General features: G+C 37.1%; 1 protein-coding gene across 3 annotated transcripts in view; it reads right to left on the minus strand.

Annotated features, from left to right (window-relative positions):
* DENND1B (DENN domain containing 1B) overlaps positions 1 to 23,050 on the minus strand; it is a 170,522-nt gene that overhangs the window by 8,040 nt on the left and 139,432 nt on the right. For all 3 annotated transcript variants that reach the window (XM_017729713.1, XM_017729712.1, XM_017729711.1), the window contains 7 exons: positions 22,039 to 22,129; positions 18,027 to 18,067; positions 17,143 to 17,211; positions 14,919 to 14,975; positions 14,028 to 14,138; positions 1,861 to 1,940; positions 632 to 845 (listed from right to left, as the gene is read on the minus strand). In XM_017729713.1, coding sequence (XP_017585202.1) covers positions 632 to 845; positions 1,861 to 1,940; positions 14,028 to 14,138; positions 14,919 to 14,975; positions 17,143 to 17,211; positions 18,027 to 18,067; positions 22,039 to 22,129 — 663 coding nt within the window. The remainder of the gene's footprint in view (positions 1 to 631; positions 846 to 1,860; positions 1,941 to 14,027; positions 14,139 to 14,918; positions 14,976 to 17,142; positions 17,212 to 18,026; positions 18,068 to 22,038; positions 22,130 to 23,050) is intronic.

Here is a 23,050-nt window from a genome sequence, read left to right on the forward strand (position 1 = left end):
TGAGGGTTTTAAAATTGCAGGCAAGCAGTGTGTTTACACTAAAGGAGCAGTGCAAGTCTACCTAAAACAGGAACAAGGAGCCCTCTTAGAAAACTCTGGAGTACAGCAGTGTTTCAGGTGCAATTACCACCTGGATCCCATGACTTAAATCAAGAAGGAAACATCACCATATCACTATGACTATAGTGTCTGAGGCTACAAGGTGAAAATGAAAATGCCTTCTAAACTGCATTTAAAAATCCTAAATCAGCTCAAGGCCTAACAGATTTAACAGCAAAAAAAAAAAAAAAAAGAAATATATATTAAAAAAAAATGATTTCTATTATAGAAATATAATATTAAACTATTTGATTAAGTAAATTATTATACTACTCATAACTCTCTATGTCATTACTGCTTTAAGGGAAAAATACCGTTCCAAGATGACTTAGTAACCTGGACAATTTCTCGGCTGGTGAAAAACCACCACGCAGTGGCCAGCATGAGTGTACTGTCATGTAGCCCTAGGAAGACACATTGGCAATTCTAAGGACTGTGCTGCAGTGTCTGAGTTGCATGTTGTTCATTCCACAAGCAGGAGTCCACTGTAAATGGACTTGGGTTGTCTTTCAAATGAAAGCAGAAGACTAACCGCAGTCTTGTAATCAATGTCATCCATTGATCTAAAGAAATCCAGGCTCTTTGCTCCTGAGAGTTTTCCTTGATCTGAACTGTGTGTGCTCAGCGTGTCCAGAATCTCTCCAAGCAAGTCCATTTCTCCTTGATGCTGAGTTATTCCAGTTTCACCAGAACCATCACTATCATAAAAGTAAGCAGAAGTTTCTTCACTGTCTTCTGATGATAACCTGAAAACAAAAACTTTTCCATCAGATAGGAACACAAAAGCCATTTTATTATAACCACTTCTAAAAGGACATAGGAGAATGCATTTCAAGACCTTGGAATGGGAACATAAACCTGGAATATCTTTCTACTCAAGAATTTTCCTGAACACAGATATATGGTGTCAGTGGAGATGCAGTTACCATTAGCTGCCTCCTGGCCTAGCCAAACAATTGCTCTAGTGGCAACTCTTGCTCCACCACATGGGCAGACTTACTGGACTACTGTCTATCTGCAAGGAGAACTGGTGCTTTTGCTCTTATTTCCTCTCTTATTGCAATACCCTTATCTCAGACCCCCATTCTACCACAGTCTTTTCCTACCTCTGTCTATCAATACTGCTATAAAGGCTGTTTTCCATGACTCACTGTTTTCATTATATCCTTTTAACACTTCACTAGCTCCCTCTTCCCTGCTATACCACAGCTTAAGCTGCTTGATTTTGCTTTCAATGTCCTTTCTGGTTCACATCCAGATGTTCATTATCAAAAACTGACTCCTGAATTCAGAAAATGCCTCAACGCAGCTTAAGCCTCAACAGTTTCCCTTTAGTTCTCATACAGGAAGACCTCGATATAAAACCTCCAAGGCATTACTTATCTTTCAGACCCTTCAAAAAATGTCCCATTGTCATGGCCACAACACAAGCCCTAAAGAATAGATTAGCTGAGGTCACTGCCCACCATGTTGATGAATATTTTGCTGTTTCTTTGTGTATGTAGTCTTTTTATCTGGAAGCTGTGAAGACTGAGGATTATGTCAAGCTCTTCTGGACACTATAAATAATGAAAAGATATAATAGCTTCTCCCTCATTTTAAAGCAGATTTAAATCCTAAACTACTTGACATCATCGAGATCAAGAATTAAGCTAGCAGCCTGGTCAGGACAAAAATGTGTCACTCGAACTCCACTTTGCTGAATAACACTTGTTACCTTCTCTCCTATACATATATAGCACATCCAAACAGGCTTCTTACTTGCTTGTTCTCTCAATTTCATCATCATCATCTTCATCCAAGGCAAAATCCTGGTTACTGAAGCGCTGGTTGAAACGAGTCTGGAGGAAGGACAATTAACATCATAATTTTGTTTATTTTTTCTAGTTCAGTTAGAGTTGGAGACCAGCTTACTTAGTTGGAGACCAGCTGCCACTTTATTCATTAAGGCTTCTTATGCACTTGATGAGGAAAACCACATATTGATCAAGTCTTGTAAAGGTTGTAACAAGTCCTTAAGCATCACCAATTAAAGAGAACCATTTCTCTTCATGGCCTATGGAGGGCCTCATTATTTATGCAAAGCCTGGAGTGCAATATTTATGCAAAGCATTGATTAGCAGAAGACTGGATATTGGAGGAAAAGCATCACTGAAGTCTACCAGCTACCCTTGAAAGCACATCACAAAAAGCACTGTGGTTTAGTACTTTCTGGCAGAAATATTTGCCAAGCTTTGGTTCATGTGGTCTATTGAGCATGAAGAAAAATGGATTTTTGAAGTAGCAAATACAAAGGAAATCAGGAGTCTCTTTACACTGCTATGGTTATGTTATGGTGCAGTACAGGACTGCAGAGGGGATAATATCCAGATCAGAAACTTTTCACTAAGAATGCCTTTGTGCAGGATAATTTACTGTGGATTACAGTTAACTCCAACCAAGTGCACACTCAGAGCACCCCATGAGGACTTTGCATGGAGGAGCTAGTGTGCTGTAAATTCACACACTTCTGTACAGAATACTCACTAACCTATTACATCACATTATTATTTAGCAAACAAAAATAAGCTAAAGAATTCCACAATAATTGGGAAAAACTCACTATCTTGGCCACAACATTTAAATCAGGAATTTTAGTTACTTGCACTTCACAAATGACTGTCTTCAGGACTATACATCTCTTACACTTGTTTTGTATCAAAAACCTGCAAAGTTTAACTATGCTGGCAATCAATGCACTCAAGAGATTGTGAACCCTGGATAACCACCCATAATTTAAAGACATATGGATGGAATTTGTACAGAGGGAAAACAGCGTTAGCTAACTTTGAGGAAAGTCATACACAAGTAAGAAGTGCTACTGCCCACATCTCATCATGCAATTCACCAAATGCCTACAACTGCAACAAGCCCCTGATGGGGAAGAAATATGGCCTTAATTTCAGACTACAAGGAGCTTGAACATCTTGTACTGTGAGGATTTCAGTATGTGACCTATTACAGAGGTCGTCAGTGGTTCTACAAATACAAGGACGCTCTCTGCAACTCTCTACCCCCCCTCCGTTATTTTCAAGAATGCCTCAGTATTCACTCTTTATAGACTGAGACATTTTTTCTTGTTCAACAAGAGAGAATTTAATTAAAGCAGCAAGTTTTGATAACACTTTCCACAGTTCTTTGCCCTCAAAGAGGAAACATATGGTTCTTAATGTGTTAAACCAAGTAGTAGTTGACAGAAAATGAGAGAATTATTAGAGTACTAAAACCCATCAAAGAACCCTAACTAAGATTCATATTGAGCAAAAAGTATAGGATGGAATACAGAGAAACATTTTTGTGAGTTGTTTGTGTCATTCCCATCACTGTTGCAATCTATCAATCATTCTCCTGCTTGTAACTAAAGGGAGGCGAGCCACTCTGTTAACTGACACTGGTGATTGGTTATCTTACTGATCCCTGTCACAACCACAGTCACTGGTTTTGGTTTAAAAGTTGCAGCTTTAAGTATTTATCTTCAATGGGAAAATGAAAATACTTTTTTTCTGTAACACTGGAAATTAACCACTTCCCCAAGAAAATTCTGATGTGGCATTCATTGTAATTCAAGCTCTAACCTGGAATTGGCTCCAGGAGGGCAAAACCCTGCCTGCCTCTCTCATTTTCTTCGAATTTGCATCAAAATTAGATGCTGCCATCACATTTACTTCTACTAACATAAATATGAGATTTTGCAGGGAAGAAGGTTCTTTAAGAATGTTGAGAAACTGCAGAAAACAAAATGGAAACTGACACTCGTTCATCTGTAGAGGAATTAACTCTGTCAATGGAATAAAATCCTACAAGATAACACCTGCTGATTTGTTGAAATAATAAATAATATTTCAAAGAGCACAGATACCAAGCTTCAAGAAAAAAAAGGGGAAAAAAGGAAAAAAAGTTGTGTGTTTGAGAAACAGGAGCAGAATAAAATTAATTAGAATCAGTAAACACCACAGGCATTGGCCTGTGGCCCTTCAGAACATCTATGAACAGTAATATGCAAGTGTGTTAGTGAAAGCAAGAATAATCGTATAAAGGTACATAACAGAGAAGTTGGTGAACCTAAAACCTCTCCCCAAAACAAGAACTCCTATCTCCTCATGGTCAAACTCTTTGAAAAAATATTTTTGTTACCAATTTAAATGCTATGGGGTATATTATAAAATTATACAGGGAGAATTTCAACAGCTAAACCAAATAAAACGGGGTTTACATACAAAGGCGAAGATATGGGGGGAAGGCAAGGAAAGGAAAATATCTGGCTGTAAATAACAACCTTCTCCAGCATTTACAGCTCTCTGAGCTAACCACGGAGACAACAAGCAACACATGTTTTTGAATAGGTGACTTTCCTTTAAGAGTTGTAATAAAACTGACTGCAAGGGAGGGGTATGTCCAGACTACTTTGCAAAGAAAGAAAAAGAAAGAAAGAAACCTGTAATAAATTCCAAAAGGAGAGCCATAAAACTTTTTCAATGCTCCACTAGGCAAAGTGACAGAGTATGTGCACCTGCAAAAGCTGTCAGAGTCATTTAAGAAGGCCTTCCATTACTGACGTACCCTGCTGTTTGCAGTTATTTAAGCTTTTAATTTCTGTCTTTTCTGCATTTTGAAGTGTGTAACCTTTTTTATACCCCTTTATGAAAAAAGGACAGACTTCTGCTTCCTTCCTGATTAACATTCTAATAACAACCAGACCATTTAAATTTATTACCACAAGAAATGATAAGGCAGCAGTCCTTTCTTGCTGCACCAGAACTTTATAAAGTCTTAATAGACTGCTGTCATGTTTTTTCCAATAAAATAAAGGAACAAACTTCTTGAAAGTACCTGGTTGCTTTGCTTCTTCCAAACAGTTCTGCTTAGATAATAAATCTATTGCTTAATGTATTTATATCAAAACAAGAACAGGGATTCAACTTTCGCTGTTTCAAACTTCTCTCATCTTCCTGCACATGGCACCACAATAACTCATCTCTCACCTTGCTCAGAATATAAGAGCTGAGCACACTTAAAACACAAGCTCAGGCTCTCCACAAGTTGGTGTGAGGCTATACATCCTTTTTGTACTCATATACATATCTATCCTCTCTGGTTGCTGCCCTGCTACAAAATCTCCTTCTGCAAGTAGTTTGCAACCTATACAGACCTGAACCAATGCTGATCACTGAAATAAGAAAAAGGAGCTGACATAAATATGGGTAGAACCACATAAAGAGAGAGCCAGTCCTTAAATTGTCCTCTTCTGCTTGCTGCTAGCCTTACAAAATGTACTACTTTGGAATAAAAATGCCAAATACATGAATGCTAAAGGATTTAAATGTAAGATGGTTATATTCTTGATTGGGCAGGAAAGTCAATCTCTGAAATGTCAGCTTTTTATATAATGCCAGACCTTTCAGAAGTCCAGCTTTTGGTAATGAGTGCTTATTGATTGATACTAAGGCAGGAAGTTTAACAAGGCTGCTGCTATTAATTACACTCAAAGTGCAAAACAAATAATCTTTTGATAAATGGCAGCACAAATATAATTTCACATTTACTGGCTACTCAATACATCAACACATATAAAGTTTCAAAAAACCAAAAATATATACTATGGTTTAAATCTATGAAGTACTGTTCCCTTTTTCTTAAAAATGTAGAGATTACTCATTCAGTATGAGAAAGCAAAATAAATACAAGCCCACTATTATTTATGATTCAGTATTTTATTTTACCCATCCTCCTCTCCAACCAAATCCCAGACACAATTATGGTTCCATCCAGTAGGGAAGCAAAAGATCTCTCAATCAGACCTTCCAGTAAAGCACGACCTGTCGCCTTCCTTTCCGGTTAAACGCTGTGACCTAAAGCCATGACTCACAAGAAGGTACTCCTCATTACGCTCCCCGAGAGCTGAGACTGATGGAAGAAGAAGGAAAGGAGAGATAGAAAAGAAGTACAGATTCTAAACAATAATGCTCTGATACCAGAACACTGTCCTGGATATAAATTAAACAGATACTACCAGAAATACGTGTATGGGCACAGTGCTTTGAAATGTCAAGTACACTTTAATGCCACAGAGATCTCCACTGACTATTGTAAAGTTATAGGAAACCCTCATATCTGTGCTGAGGCAGGATTTATTATAAGTAAGGATGATAAATTTGTTGAGATACTTAAGTCATGGATAGCACATGGTAATTACTTTTGTTCTGAATTACTGTGGTGAAAAATGAACAAGCTCTCAGCTCCCTGCCATTTATGCATGCTAGCCTCCTGAACATCATTCAGGTATCATTTGAGAATTTTGCAATGCTGCTTTTCCTTTCTAACAATTAATCATGCTTCTGCAAATATTTTTTCAAAAATAGTTATGTTTTGCTCCAAAACAACAAGCAACCTTCCATTTTCCCTGAGGAATCGCAGACCCTTTTTTCCTCAGGAAGCTTGAGCCCCCCCAAATCAGTCTGAGGTCCCACATTGCCCAGAGGGAGGCATCACCTCCCAACAGCCAGACCCTGCTTTTCTCAATGGCACTGAGGCTATTCTTAGGAAAGCCTCCCGTTTTCAGCTGATGATGCACTGTGGCACCATGCCACACACCATTCTAGCTGCAAGGAGTGCACCATCCAAAGGCAGCCTGGCTCCACTTTATTGGCAACAAGCAGAAGTGTTAGTCTTTTAAAATAGGACGTGGAGATTTGCAGTGCCATTTGCAACAACTAAAGCCAGCAGCTCATTTTTTTAGTGGATGATTTTAAAAATCAGACTCACCCGGCAGAATTTCCAGTTACAAAGATGGAGAAATGTATCACTTATTTTCCCTTTTTTGACGGTTATTAATGTCCTAATGTACACTCAATGATTAGATGGAAGGAAAATTATAGAATGGAGGGTTGAGGGGGTCACAGTGGACACAGGAGCAGGAAGGTAAGGGAGTGTGTCAGGAAAGAAAAACTAATGAGTGTCCATATGCACACAGCCACATGAATGTTTATATGAACAAAACCAGAAAAGGGAACACAGGTTTGAGGTAGCAGGAAAGCCAAGAGACCTGGAAGTAACTCAGGTGCACAATGTGTGACTTTAGTAACAAGAACAGCTGTAAATCCAGTTTATTTGGTTGGAACACGCTGCCTGATACAATTCCTAAGCAGATAAAAGAGAGATGACTGGTTAAATTGATCTTTTGGGTAAAATGTGCATTATACCCTCCATCAGCAGAACTATCTCATGGTACAATCACTGCTGAGAGCACTGTTTGCTGATCATGTGTGACTTTCTCAGAGGAAAACTTATCAAAAATACGTACACTGGAATGTACAATGTGGATGTGATCGTAAACACAAACATCCCGTGCCTCCCGACTTCAGCAGCGCTGGATCCTGTCCATCAGACCAATGCACTGTGGAAGAACCTATCTGAATGAAGCTTGAAAACACTACCCACATTTTCAAGGAAAGAAAGACTGTGCCTTAGAAATAGAAATACTGACTCCAAGCACATTTCTACTCTGCCTGGGCATTCCAAACAGAAGAATTACCAAGGAGGAGTCCCTCCTCCTGTCTGACACCAGTAGGAGTCGTCTGCTCAACAAATAAGGTCTTTCTCTGCAAGGTGCTGTGGAATCTGCCTGGCACTTGGAGTTGGATGTTACTAATTTCAGCTATTTTAGGGCCCAAATTAGGCAATTAGCAGCAAGACAGAGGCATCATCAGGATGCAGTCAAGACTAGGTGCGCTGAGCTGCCCTTTGGTCATGCCCCTCTCTCCATTTACTGCAGAAAGAGCCTAAGGCAGCACTGCTGCTAACTTCAGCATTTCAGAGGTATCTAAAATTAGAAAGGCTGAATCTGGACTCTCACATTCAGAGATGCTGAGATCCCTGCAGGAAAAGATCTTCCTGTTTCTTCTACTCCCTACTTTTGCCCCCAGACAAACTTTTTTTCTTTAATTGAACTTTTTTTTTTTTTTTTTCATTCTTAGGCACAGGAATACAGAGAGGAAGAAAACATTAGGGAACATAGAGTACTAGAGATGAAGTTTTAGATGTAAAGTGGTGCTCTTCAAACTTTCAAGCCAGAAGGCAAAAGCAACACGGAAGTTGGGACGCAGGTTCCAACCATTATCTGATGCTCCCTGCTTTAGCGGAGCAAAAATATGACTCATGGAAGACACAAGATACACAGCAAATGAAAGTAAAAGATACCACTGTTACATTAAGATATCAATAAATTCTCCTGATGAAAAAATTAATCTGGTTATTTCAATTAGCTACTAAGGACAGAAAGGTGCACTCAGTTTTGAAGATACTTTGCGAGACAGCATTTTTCTTTGAGATGCTTCAGCAAAAGGAAACAGTGACAGACATGCCAATATGGTTCATTTTTTTGCAGAAGAAAGACCCTCAGAAAGGCTGCCTTTCTATTTATTAAAAAACTTCAAGAGGGAGCAACAACAGCCAAGAAAAGCATCTGCAAACTTTTTGCTTGTATATAAATTTTTTTCTTTCAGTAAGATAAATCAGAGGCAGATATGCTGATGACCTCCCCCTGAAAACCCAAGCATTCCACAGGGTAACAAAAAATTCCAGAGCAATTTCCTGACCATTACCCCATGTATTTTTTTTCTTAAATTAAATTGGAATCATGGTAATTAGTGAAGAGATTTCTCAAGTGATTTTTACAGCAAAACTCCAAGACAGGCAGCCACAAGGCTGACACTGGTTTATGAGTACAGAACAAACAGCACAATTCTGCTGAGAACAGTCACTGTCACTATTTAGTGGGAAGCAGGGGCAGGTTTGAGCAATCTTGTAATTATACCTCTACTTTAGAGCTTCTATTTCCTAATCCTGAAAATAGTATCAGGCATGACCTATGAAAGCATCTAAATGCTTAATTTGCACAAAATCCAGAGACAATTTCACTTAGCACAAATAAAGGAAGTACCCCTCGATTCGTAAGAGGTCTTCATTGTACCAAGCAAGGCTCGCACAGGCAGAGGGTCCTGGTGCGCCCTGCCGCTTCAGAAAGGAAGCGGAACCACCAGAGGGCACTCTCGTAATCTGCAATTTGAATTTTGGCTGCCTAGCTTTTTCATTTTTAATTAAAAGGAAATCTGACTGTTTTGCAGAATGAAGAGATCTTACTTGACACAGCAAGACAAAAGATTTTTCTCCAAATTAAAGGAAGCTAATGATATCTACAATATTTTCACATTACACCACATTAGCTAAAGAAACAGAATTTACTGATCAACCAATGCTTATTTCAAAACTGTGTTTTACAGAAGCAAAACATGATTTATATTAAAAACTAGCTCTTACTGCTTATAACATCTTTCAATTTATAATATTTTAGTCAATGAGGGTAGAAGACACCTCCAGCAACAGAACCAGTGTTATATGTGGTTGGTGAGCATAGATGTGATCTCAAGCACATTGTCTGAATACAAATACAGGTAAATGTCCTTAATCAGATTTATGTTTCTGAAATCATTGAGGGGCTGACTGCGGATATTTTTTCTAGAAGATATTCAGTCATCTTACACAGAATATGTACATTCAGCACTGCATTATCACTGCATTATCACAGTCTCCTCTCTTATTTTTCTGGGGAAAAAAAAAAGGAGTCTTCCGAATAGCCCACTCTCACCACCTTTTCCAGGTTAGGAGGGTAATCAGTTACTAGAAGTCCTTTGTAGCTAATGATTATGTCATTTATTTCACTGGCCATTGTAGGGATATTGATAAATGGGGCACTCCTGAAGGTAAGGTTATTCTGAGCACATCCTCCTGCCTGACACTTGCTGTCTTTGTTGAACAGATGCCAAGCACACCTACTGCAAGCTGTATTATATATTGTATAGTCTCTAGGACATACTTCAACAAAAGTGAAAAAGCTCCATTTGCAACATGCCTTACAAAAAAAGAAAAAAAAGAAAAAAAAAAGACAAAACCAAAACTCTCTTCTGTTTGCAACCACCAAGAAAAAAGTTTAGTCTAACTTGGTTTTTACTACCTTATACAAAAGTGTTTTAAAAAACCTTCTTAGACACTGTATTTGGAATCTGCAAAGTCATGGTGAGTAGTTCGTACTTGGTACCTTCGATATAGGAACATTAAAGCAGTGCTAACACAGTGATTGCTAAATCTACCCTTAGAATCCACATGCCCATTTCCATTACAGAAGGAAGGTAGTAGGTGCCTAAAGGTACAGGTACTATGTACATTTTCTTAGAGACCGTGGGACACTGCTAACTTACTAACTGCAAAGTGAACTGGTAGCTCTTGTTTGCTATTCTGCTAATCTTCCAGAGTGTTTTATTTGCCATGAAATACATTATGATTGTTGATATCCTGACATAGTCCATTTTCAATAAACTACCCTAACACCTGATATAACAGTAAAATTACAAAGATCATATTCATGAAATCAAACAGATCTTCTTGGCATTCTAACCAGGATCATAATAAACATGCTCCCTTTTTCATTATATATTAATTTGAAACAATTTTACAGAGCTTCTGCTGCATTTAGGTCCCTGTGCACCCAGAAATCTGCATTACCTGGGAGCATATAATGGAACAGAATTAAAACAGATTATGCAAAAACTGAATGCTCCATAGTCTAAGACATGCCCTGCTGTACCCCACTCATCAACAGTTAAAGGAACTCAGCAGTATCATTCACAAGATACTGCAAACAGAGTCTAAGCAATCTCATGCTTCCATTAATTTTTATTTCAAAAATTTTAGCTGGTGATTTCTTGTGCCTTCTACATTGCTAATTAAAGTAAGAGATGAAACATACCCGAGACACATTATTAGCTCTAGGCATGAAACAGTTAACAGCAGTACACATGCCAAGGTTTTAATAAGGCTTAACAATAAAAAGCTTCAATCCTCCACTTTCACTAGATTTTGTTGTTGTGGTTTTCCCTTGCTTAGGGCAATCCATCTGTTAATGTTGACTTGCAATACAGTTAAGCTCACACATGTCTGAGGAGCCTACAACAGCGAACCTAAGCAGGAGCAAGCTCAGATGAATATTGCAGAGAGGAAGGGCTCGTCTCGGGCACGGATTCATTGTGCGCACACGGGCGCGCACACGGGCACGTACCAGTGCACTCCCCTCAGCTCCTCTCAGGAAACACTTTCAAAATGCAAATTACAGCAGGGCAAGCCGATCGCTTCAGTTTGCAATAAGGCATTTAATTATTTATCCTCTGGTTAGTTTATGACAGCTATTTTAGATGCTATAATTTTAGGTTTTTTTATTTACTGCTGATTTTTTTAAAGTCTATTGCCAATCTGGAAAAGAAAAAATACAATAAAGCCACTATGACAGCAGTGATAAAGATTAGTAAATATTCATTGTTAAAAATGGCTCTGCACTGTGACCAGTGCTGGTATTCTCCCTGGGCCAAACTGGCTGTGTTTTCAATAAAACCAGAGAAGTATCCTTTCCCTTGAGCCCTGTTAGGCTGAGGCTGCAGTTGGAACTGTCATCCTCACACAAAAGCAAAGGGGCTGGGTTTTACAAACGCAAAGCCTAATTGGGAGATCTTCATGGCTGTACCCTTGACATTTATTAAAGCCTCATCAACAAAACAGGAAATAACCGTACTAATTAGTAGACCCATATACAAACTCCTGTTGGTTGGGGTAAAAGTGGATTCACTTCCTATTGTAAAGGAAACGTCCTCTCAGACCCCCAAATCCTGTTATGAACTGATTTTTAAAATGATCTTTCTCAGTAAAGCAAACTTTCATATCATACATAACTTTTCGAAGCAGATGTTTTACAGCATCTCAGGCAACTCTCAGTATTTAACTGTTTCTAAGAAGTGGAGAAGGAAAAGCTCAATGCATATATCTAAAATTACATAAAATATGACACAAAATTCTTTGTATTTACGATTTTCTAAATGTTTCAGTAGGGAAGAGATAGTAATAAAGTGCAAAGGTGCCTCTTTTTTGGAAGCAGGATGACCATTAAGAGAAATCTCTCTCTCTTGTTCATTGTTTATCTAGGTTTGGGTGAGTATTTCAGTACACCAGCATAACGACTTTATCAATATCTGGTCCTTACTTTAAATATGTATCAAATTGCCTGAACTCCACATTAGCACTATCCTTATACTGATACAGCCACTGGTGGAGATCATTTTAGAAATCTGGGTGGAGAGCCTCATTTGCAGGATAAGGAATACCAGAAAAAGGATTAGACCTGACAATAACAGCACCCTGAATTTCACTTCTTTTAAACAGCAGATTCACTACTAGATCAAACAGTCTCTCTCATATGCATGCATTGAATACAAAATATATATTTTTTATTTGGATGTAAACTTTAAAATCACCACTTATAAATAAAGAATTTATGTTATCGTATTCAAACACCAAGACCAAAAATAAAAACAAGAGTAGCAACAGCAAACCATTATTTTTCAGAAATCTTTTGGTTTATTTGCTCCTGGGGAGGAGGAAGAAGGAAGTGGCATGAGTGAGAGGTGAAGGAGTTCTTGGAGAGCAATCCCCATGTGCTCCTTCCTGCCCACTAGGTTCATGTGACGTCTGGGACAAGAGCTGGTTTTCAGCAGGGCAGTGCTGTGGGGCTCTCAGTTCCCAGCTTTGCTGGTAAATACACCCTACACAAACATGTGTATATGTCCATGTGCATACACATCCCTTAACACACGTGTGTATGGATGCATGTAAACAAAGCCAGGCACACATCTGCACTCCTGCCTTGTTTGCAAAGCTAAAAGACAACTGGAGAAACAGCAATGATTACAGGATTTAGCACTGTACAGCTGCACGAACACAAAACCACAGAGAAGTTCAATTGTTCTGTCTGAACACATGCCTTCAAGAGAACCCTTTAATTGTACCAAGGTGAATTATATTCCTTTGTATCCCTAGACTCCTGCACACAACAATAGGCAGCACTACCATATCAGCGAAGCAGAAAGTCTTTGTATTATTTATAACCCTACTAAAAATAACTTAATACTAATGTACAATCTCATCATCATTTAGCAACCATCTGCATCAGTTCAATGTCGTATTTCAGAAACTTTATATTCATATTGCAATATCTAGAGGGGAAAAAAAAATGTTGTTAGAGCAACTGTGCTGAATTTATATACTTAATTCTCATATTAAGAAGATACGGGCATTAAAAATCCACATATATTAAAAACATGCAATAACAATATAATGTAAAAATAAATACCCATACATTAAAAATATGTACATATGCAAGTAAATATCTGCAGAAAAAAAAGTGTTAGAAAAACTACTTTGTTGATATTTTTGACATAAAACTGTCAAAATGAATCCAAAAACATTAAAACACTTGCCAAAGTTGAGACACTACACCTGTTACTTCAAATCTAGACTAGAAAGGATTAGAGAACAAAAGCCAAGACATTGGCACTGCATTAACTAGTTGACTTATTAATAAAATAATAAATCATAACTATCTGAGCAAGGTTAAAGGCCATGTGACTGCCAAAACAATTTATTAGAAACACTAAATTATTATGCCTTACCATAAGAAACTAAAAAAGATAGCTTAATACAGATCTGTGAATAGATCAGAATGTATTTTTGTGAGAAGCCTTTCTCAAAACTGGAATTTAAGAATTAAATCTCAGATCCATACTTACAGATCTCCTGTTCTTTCCCCTTGCAACAGGGTTGAAATACAAATAGCATTTTTTTTCTCCATACAAGCAGTGTAGCAGTACTTCTATAAACATAGCCTTTTAATCACTATCCAAACACAGACAGGAAAATCTTCTTGGAAACAGATTCACCAACACACTACTGTAAGCAGCAAAAAATTTTCCCTATATGTATGTGAATACAAACAGAAGTTTCAGGTGTCTTACCTGTGCCAGCCTTCGTTTTTCTGAGCTTGTTCTTTTGTCATAATGCGATGTGTAGACAGGAACAGTCTGTACTGCACCAGCACTGCAAGTTCCATACTCTTCCTCACTCTCCTATGCAACAAAACAGATTAAAAGTCCTTTATTTATAATCATTATCTGCCAACATACCCTCCATATTATGCATGCAGAATGCATTTAAAATTATCTTGCCACAATCTATTGTGATGAAAATACCATCTGTAGTAAGAAAATCAAATTTAGCTTTTCAAAACACTGGATTACCAACATGATCATTTAAAAGTTGAATTGCTCAAATGCTTTTGAAATTCTTCTTGAAATAGCATAATAGGTATCCAAAAAATGGTTCCTTCCCTGTACAGAAAAATCTTACATGGAAGCAAAATTCCTAATGGGAAAAGCAGCTGTAAAATGCCTAAACCATCTTTTCCGATAGTTTGTGATGTTGCTTTTGCAAAATGAAACTATTCATTCCTCTTGAAACACTGCTATTGAACTAAAACCGGACAACTGCACCTCCTGAAATACACTGTACTGCAAGACTCTCCCTTCTCAAATTCTCAGCTTGAAGCAAAGGCTTCAATTGTGATATCAAAGCAATCAACTTTATGAAAACATACATCCTCTTAATGTATCTTTGAAGACCTCTGTTGTTCTATGATAAAATATGCAAACAATAAAGAGATTATTCAGTGGATGCATAGAATGACAGATAGTTGCCAGAGGGCTCGTTATGAAAAATGTATTGTTGAACAAAGGGCTAAGCATATTTCAAAAGTCATTAAAAACACAAATCTCATGTGATTTGTAAAGTATAAGCTTCAAACTGATACAGGAAGCAGTGTAAGAAAGTAAATAAAGTGTACTACGTACCTTGTGTTTTAACTTATTCTTCACTTCTTTTATTCCTTGCCTTGCCTGGTTTTTTGCCTGGAGAAATAAAAGGACTTAAGTTGCTCAGCAAGACACTGGCTGGAGTCACAGAACATGCCTTATGATGCCATACTTATTTTGCCTTTTTTTGAAACACCTGGTGATATAAAGAAGGGCAATAACCTTTATCACAAATTTCAAACATGCACTGTCACTGTATTTTCCATATTCATGCTTTGTCCATCTATTTAAGGATTTTTTACAGTATGTGCATGCCAATGCTGTGAAAACACACTAAAAATTCTCCATTATTACTAGGGACAGGCTAAGAATGGTCATATACACATCACTCCTTTATTTGAAATGCTCCTTTAGATTTGAAAGGGTATTTTAGCAATAAAGCATGTTGAAAAAATGTTCAGATTTTTAAGATGACTGCTAGAGTGTTCCAGTCTGGCAACTTGCAGGGCAACATCAATCTTAAGAGAAATGAAGTGATTTCATATGCAGATGGAGATTTTGCCCAGTGTTGCTGAACAGCACAGTGCTGCTATTTAGGGGAGAATTCTGAATGCATTAAAAGAGGCAGACAAGAATCATTGTTGCATAGAAAACAGCCAAGAATATTCTTCAATACAGAAAGGAATTAACAATATGGAATACTATGTTATGCTAAAAACAATGAGGGGGGGAGAGAGAGAGAGAGAGAGAGAGAGAGAGAGAGAAGGGGGGAGAAGGAAAAAAATAAAAATGGGGGTACAACACCAAAAACCCTAACAGAAAAAAAGATGTCTTTCCTACACAAATATGGGGGAAAACTACAAAAGTTTTCAAGGTTGTCTTGAAAACAGGACTTTTAAAATACATTCAAGGGCACACATATCTGAAAACTATCTATTTTTCTGTGGTTTTCTGTACGTGGCAATTCAGGAAAAAAAAATCATTTTCTTGAATCAAGAGGTCACAGAGTCTTTTTTGATCCTTAAATCATACATCCATAGGCTCAGCAACAGCACCATGGGGTGCCATGTACCAGATGCTAACCTGAAAGCCACTTTAAACTTTCCAGATCCTGCTCACAGCATTTGGATGAATTTCTGAGTGCTTTGTTCTAACTCTGAGGGATGGTCCCGACAACATTACTCAAAGCTCCCAACCAGTTATGTGACAATTAAGAAATGCATATTGCAGTCCTCTAGTACTAGGCTCCATAAAGGCAACAATGTAAGAAATTAAATGGGGTATAAATCTGGATACCACGTACACACAGATCCTCAAGAATTTACTGGAGTTTCCTGGCATACACAGAAGTTCACTTTGAAGAACCTTTACTATCAAGGGCATAATTATCAAAATTGAAGGCTGGAGAAGTCCATGTAACCACAGTCTAAGACAATGCAATTGAAGAAGAATAATTTGCAGATGAATCATTTTTTAATTATAAATGAGTCTATGAATATGAAGTATATTTATTTACCTGTTTCTCTCCACGACTGCCGTGTTTTTCAAGTGATGTAAAATTTAAAATTCTGTTTGAAAACTTTACTTAAAATACTCTAGCACAGACTGATTTACTGATCTATTCAAGACTATTTATAATGCATCCAGCTAGTGAAACATTTGGAAAAGCAAAAAGGAAGCCAAAAGTCTTTTCCCATATATTATAAAAGCAACCTTAAAATACTTCTCACTTCATTTTTTTCTATTGCAGTTTTACCATACTGCATAATACAGTATAATCTCACATGCTTCATGGGTTAGGCAGTCTTCGAAAACAAGATCTTTCAAGATGAGAAGTATAAGCATTAAACCCAGTTAAACATGAGTATTCCAACACCATCTTTAAAGGAGCAGATGATTTGCTGCACACTTTACTGAATCTTTACCACATCTCAATAGTGCAGCACTTACTGCCAAAGTGAAATTACAGCTGTGTATCAAATACCTAAATGATATTCAAATAAGCTTCTAGTGTGTAAACCAGCACTCTGATGCTTTGAGAAAGTTTGTTTTTATGTACAAGCTATGTAGAAGAGTCTGAATCAACTATAAATCCTAGTGCTATATGAGAAAACAAATTAAGGTAAACACTTTCTACAGGCTGAAGTGCTTTTCTGCAATTTATTTATAAAATGTTGAGGTTTTTCAGCATTCAGGGAGAATGAGAGGTAGTAGGAAATTGCAGTATTTTTATGTATTATTTATTTGAAAGAGATGATCTTACAAATTTATATGCTGTTTTTACAGCCGGAGTGGCTTTGGTCATCGCTGTGTTGATCAGTGCACTGCCTTTCTGAAATACACAAAAAATATATTTCAGTAACATTGCAACACAAGGCAAACCTTAAGAAAACAGCAAGGAAAAATGAACAGTGTGCTGTGAAGAAGTAACAACCTTCCCTTGAAATGGGTAAGAGCAAGCACAGCTGTGTTTCCTCCCCAACCTGCTGTCTGCAGCTACACAAGGGTTACAGTATGTCATTCCACAGCTGACACATTTATCAAGGCACTCCAACAGAATGATGGATTTTTGGTCTTCATTCACTGTTACCATTACAAAATCAATTCAGAAGTTAAGGCTATTTTTCATGTGTTCCTATCATATTTATTATGCAACTAAAAAATACTTTGACCTGACAGGAAGTACTATCTCATTTAATCACACAAGAATTCTCTTAATCTAAAATAATATATTTTACTAATGCTGCAGAATAACAAGGTTATACCAAGAGTCTTCTGCTAGCCAAATTGTACAAATCTGTATTAACAAAATTGCTATTTACTAGAAGTGATAAGCTTCATATCAAATTGTCACACCTAATTCAGAGTTATGGAATGTAACATGATACAGAAAGCAGTGAAATCTTTGACTATACAGACATAAAAACCTTATGCATTTTGGCATTTGTTTTGTGAATGGGAATTTTTTTTTTAAATCTTCAATAAAAAAATTCACAAAATTACTGCATATACTATAGACTTGGTATTTCTTGTAGAATGTACTTACATTTTTCTCACAAATGAACAAACTTTTACATAGAAGTAAGGAAAAGGATGGAGACTTAAAAGGACAGGGTGGCCAGTATAATTACTTAACCAAGTTTATACCTTCACTGTGTGCATCCACTGCTGGTAAGATCTTGAATTCCCTGAAAGAGAAATGTCAAATATAACACAATCAAACATACATTCAACATTTTAAATGTTGCAACCCTCTTCATTACCCGAATAAAAAATGTACTTAGAGTATTACTTATTCAATTAATCCTTTCCAGATAGACAAGGAATGTGAAGATAAGAATATGCATACACTAAGAAAGAAATCTAGGAATCTCTTATTGCTTGTTTTCTGTTTCCTTTGTAAAAGCTTATGTCTTCACCACACAGTTTTTAATTCCAATTGAGGCAGAAAGATGAATTAAAACTATGATAAGGCAACACACTCCTAGACAGTATAAAAAGCAAAATACTAACTCAAAGGAAAGAATAATATATTAACTGCATTCAAGCATAATGATCCCTCTGGACAAACTTTTAAACACAACAATGACATGGACTGCAGAAGGTACCATCCCAAGGAAAAGGGACATGAGAAAAGTCTAAGGGTTATGGCACAACTATGCATTCCTGTGCAGAAAAAATCCTTTTAAATTATTAACTGTATCTACTTTCTTTCACAGAGAAAAACCTCTAAAGGCAAGTGAGAGCTACTGACTTCTGTAGGACCACCGAGGACTGAACTGGCCACAAGGGACCACATTAAATTCTACTTGATGAAGAAGTCAATACTACTTCCCAAAGGTGCTTCAGCTGAACAACAAAGATGAGGTCCATGATCCCTGAGAAAGTTTTAGAGTACATCAGTCACTTGAATACTCCAGTACTGTGAGCTGCTACTGACCCCATACAAGACATTCACTTTGACAAGACTGCTCCAGTTTCAGAGTTTGACCATTTTGAAAGGACCATACTGATATAACTACAGACTTTTAACAGGAGCTCTCAAAACTCCTTGGGTGTTACAATAATCCATTAACTAAGGCCTGGATAGAATTATTCCATTGGCTAATGAAAGCCAAAATACTCTCCTAGAACATTTTCATGAACTAACTGGATCATTGGAAAAGATATTCCCAATTTCCAAAATGAGGTGAAGAAACATGAACTGTTTAGACTCATATAAGGCACTTTCACCCATCCCACTCAATTTTTACAAGCAATTTTGAGACAGCCAGACTCTCAGGAATCATGGCACAAGTGAAAGCAGTGCTTTCTTAGAGAGGAGAGACCCTCATGACGATTATGATCCCATCTCCATTAAGAACAGCAAAGAGCAACCGAAAGCAAAACCAACTCTTTTTTCACTTCTTTGATCGGGCTCCCTAGAACTTTCAGAGAAGGAAGCATGCAAATAACATGTATAAGGTGAAATTTAACCACTGCTGGGGTGTTAGGGATATTGCATGAACAATAAATACTTTCTTTAACACAACATTTCATAACTTCAGTTCCTGTCAACAATGTTCATAGATCACCTGTCTTGTAGTGTACTCAATAGTGACTCTTTCCACATCTGAGCTTTCTCTGTCACAGCCTGACTAGATTAATAGAAACAGTAAATGGGATCACAGCAAATGGCCAAGTTTAATGGTCATCTACTTACGTAGAGAGACTTCAGGGAAGGAAATCAAGGAAACTGATAAATACTCATCTACAGAGACAGCCATGCTAACACTGCATACCCTCAGCTAGAGCCAAACCTCCTGCAACTCTAGCAAAAAAATCTCATTCCTTAAAATGAATTATCATTACAAGGGAGTTTCAAATGTTTTTATTTTTTCGGTTTTCTTTCTATTAGCACCAGTGATATTAGACCACCAGGAAAAAATTACTGCTGTAGCAAAATTCGTGTAATTAAAAATTCATTAACATATTCTACAAGAAATCTGAGTGCTAAACCAATACATCATTATATTCTTGTATTGAAACTTACATAAAACTCTTGAGAACTAATATGTCCATAGAATAAAATGTAAGAGAAAATAAAATTTTAATTATAAAGTGCAAACTGTAATGAAGATGTCTCACAAATTTATTTGCAGATGCAGACACACAATTTTTTGACCACTATTTCTTTTAAAAAAGGAAATCATAAAAAATAATGAAATTTAAGCTTTGTTCTTCAATTTTCAGTTTAATTTTCTTTCCTGGTTTAGTTAAACTTGCATATGTAGAAAAAGGTGAATTTAAAAAGAGATTACTTAAAGAAACACTTTCCATTTGATTCAGTAGTTTTTAAATTGTACTTTCCACACTAAGAATGTGTTCACCTGTCCTTTTAATGGCTTGTAGCTAACACTAACTTTCTGTGACTTTTCTGAAATCTGGGTTTCACCTGTTCTTTTCAAACCTTGGGCTTCCCGATAAAGTTGACGGGAGTTAAGTCCGCAAAGAGATCATAGTTCTACCCCATTAGCGTCACAAAATGTCACCTTCAATTGCACACATATTGTTAGCCCTGCACTTCATAACAATAATGAGACAGCAGTTATGTAAATACTGAGTATGTGCCCTAAGCAATTTGTCCACAGCCTGGCAAGATCAGCTTGTCTGACTTGAAAAGTACACAGGCAGTGCAAGCCAGCCCAGCACCGCCAGCAGAGCTGAGTCCCTCCTGAGCAGAGCCAGGTGAGACACGGTTCACAGCCTGCCAGAGCACAGCCAAGAAACAAGCTTTATCTAACTTCTGTTGCAGTTTTATTGCAGCCTCCTGACCCCTAACTGCAGTCAGCAAATGAGCTCTGAATACTGACAGCACCTATCTGAATAATGGATGCTCGAGGTCTCAAATCGGTTTACAGAGCAGCATAACTAACCCTAAAAAGGCAGGGAAGATGTAAATCTCTGTAGAACTAACTACACCTTAATCAAGAAACAAAACCACAAATTATGTGCTAGATCCTAGCACAAGACACAGAAGGCAGGAGAAGGCAGTGAAAATCTTGAACAAAAGGAATTATGCAATTTTGAGTACAAAAAATTTACTTTTTTAGAAGGTGCAGATGGCACAGCAGCACTTGATAGTTTCTCTGTGGGGGCCAAATCCTCTCCTTGATGTGTCCCATTCAAGGACAGTCTTGCAAAGGAAGCCCATCCAAAGCTGCCAGCTGCAGCTCAGTGGATTTGTTCAAATCACATAAGCTCCATCTACTGAGGAAGCTTCTACACGACTTTCAAGATTGACCATAAAATAGTATTTGTGCTGTCATGCATATTTTGAGCCCATCTTTTGATACCATCTCTTACACCTGTGCTGCTTTTGGCTGCAGTAGAGTGAGCAGCTGAGTGGTGGTGGGTTTAAAATATGACAACACCTGAAATAACAATACACCTATCCTAAATGTTTAACATGAAACCACTCCATAATACTGTAAAAATCAGCACTGGATGCAGGATGCCCTCTTCCATTTGGGTTAGCTGATGTGAAAAGTGTTGTAACAATTGTCAGTGAACACAACCGAGGCAAATAACATGAGGAATAATATTTCTGTTTATGAAGAAGATAAATTTCCGAGTCCCTTCTCAGATCATATATAAAAGTGAAAAAAAACTTTCCCTTTTTTAGAGTAATACATTCACTGAAGAAAGCAGATTTCTCTTAACATTCATTCTTAAAGCACTTTGATTTTTACACTGCAGAAATAAGTAGATAAGAAAAGAAAATGAAGTGTTTATGGAAAATGTAATTATCTAGAAGTGAAGCAGCACAAATGTCAAAATGATTTTAAAAATACAGTTTACACAGAATGCATCATATTATATAAATATGCAGTTAAAAATGTAAACACTATAGTGATATCTCACCCTATACTGAAATCTAAGTATTATTTTACAGGATTAAACAAACATATCTTCATTTAATATACTGGTAGAACTAGGTACATAATAGTATGTGTCCCAGCAGTGATTTGCTAAAGGCTAAAACCTTTCCAAGAATGAGTGGAAACAATGAAACAGCAACAAGATTAATGACTTCTAAAATTTACAGGACATCATGAGGACATCATGTTGAACAGTTCCCAAAGAAGTGTCAATGAGTACACCCAAATTAATTCTGTACCTCCACAAAAGCCTCCTGCTGTGATTTCTTCTTCAAAAACATCAGAGAATCCTCTCCCTGCATTTAATTTTGATAGCCGACCATCAATAAACTGCAGGTGAAAAAAGAAGAGGGTCACACACACTTTGCTGTCTGTTCTATTCTTTACAGTGTTAGAGTTTTAAATGTGTCCATTCTAATGGAATGTGTATGTTCAAGACAATACATGTCTTAAGGATAATACACTGCTTTCAGATAGACTTTACAAGAGCAGTTGTAATTATGAGCAGCAGAAATGTTGAGTACAGACCAAGAAAACTATTTATATTTTCTGCATTTTTCTAATGGCAAGAAAAGAATTTAATTCCTTAAAAATAGTAACTCTGGATTTCTTATCATAACCATATAAAGGTCATCAAGACATTCCCGGATGTTCTGTTGTGAAATTGTGGGTCTTTTTAAGCACTAACCCTTATTTAGGTGCATCCACAGATGCATATTGCAACAGTTGTCCTTACGTAGAGGTTACAGCTGTGTGACTACACGAATTTGCAGCTACAGGTAAGTGTATATACAAAGACTGAAATGATCCAAATGTGTCAGAAAAAGTCAAAATTAGAAAACGAATGATTAAACCTCTTGGAAGGGATGAACACATTCTTTTCAAGAATTATCAGGCTTCAAGGAGTACAACAAGAACATTCTTATAGATGTAAAATTCTTTCAAGAAGCAACCCCTCCCTTTTTGTTTTGAAAAGGCTAATTCAAGTCTGACAGATAAAGTGAGAAAGCAATTTTCCAATTATACACAGTTCATCTTCTAGAAAGAATTATGAGTTATTCACTGGTACTAAACAGTACATAGGAATGAACCAGAATGAATTATTTGGCTGAATCATTTTTTACCACAGATTATCCAAACAGTGTCAGTGACAATCTGATGCTTGCCAATGAACAGACTAGTGACATGAAAAAACAATTTTCTCAGAGTACAAAAATTCCAGAAGCAAGAATAAGGTAAGCATGCAGATAT

The sequence above is a fragment of the Corvus brachyrhynchos genome, unplaced genomic scaffold (genome assembly GCF_000691975.1).
Source record: "Corvus brachyrhynchos isolate BGI_N302 unplaced genomic scaffold, ASM69197v1 scaffold101, whole genome shotgun sequence".
NCBI classification, from domain to species: domain Eukaryota; kingdom Metazoa; phylum Chordata; class Aves; order Passeriformes; family Corvidae; genus Corvus; species Corvus brachyrhynchos.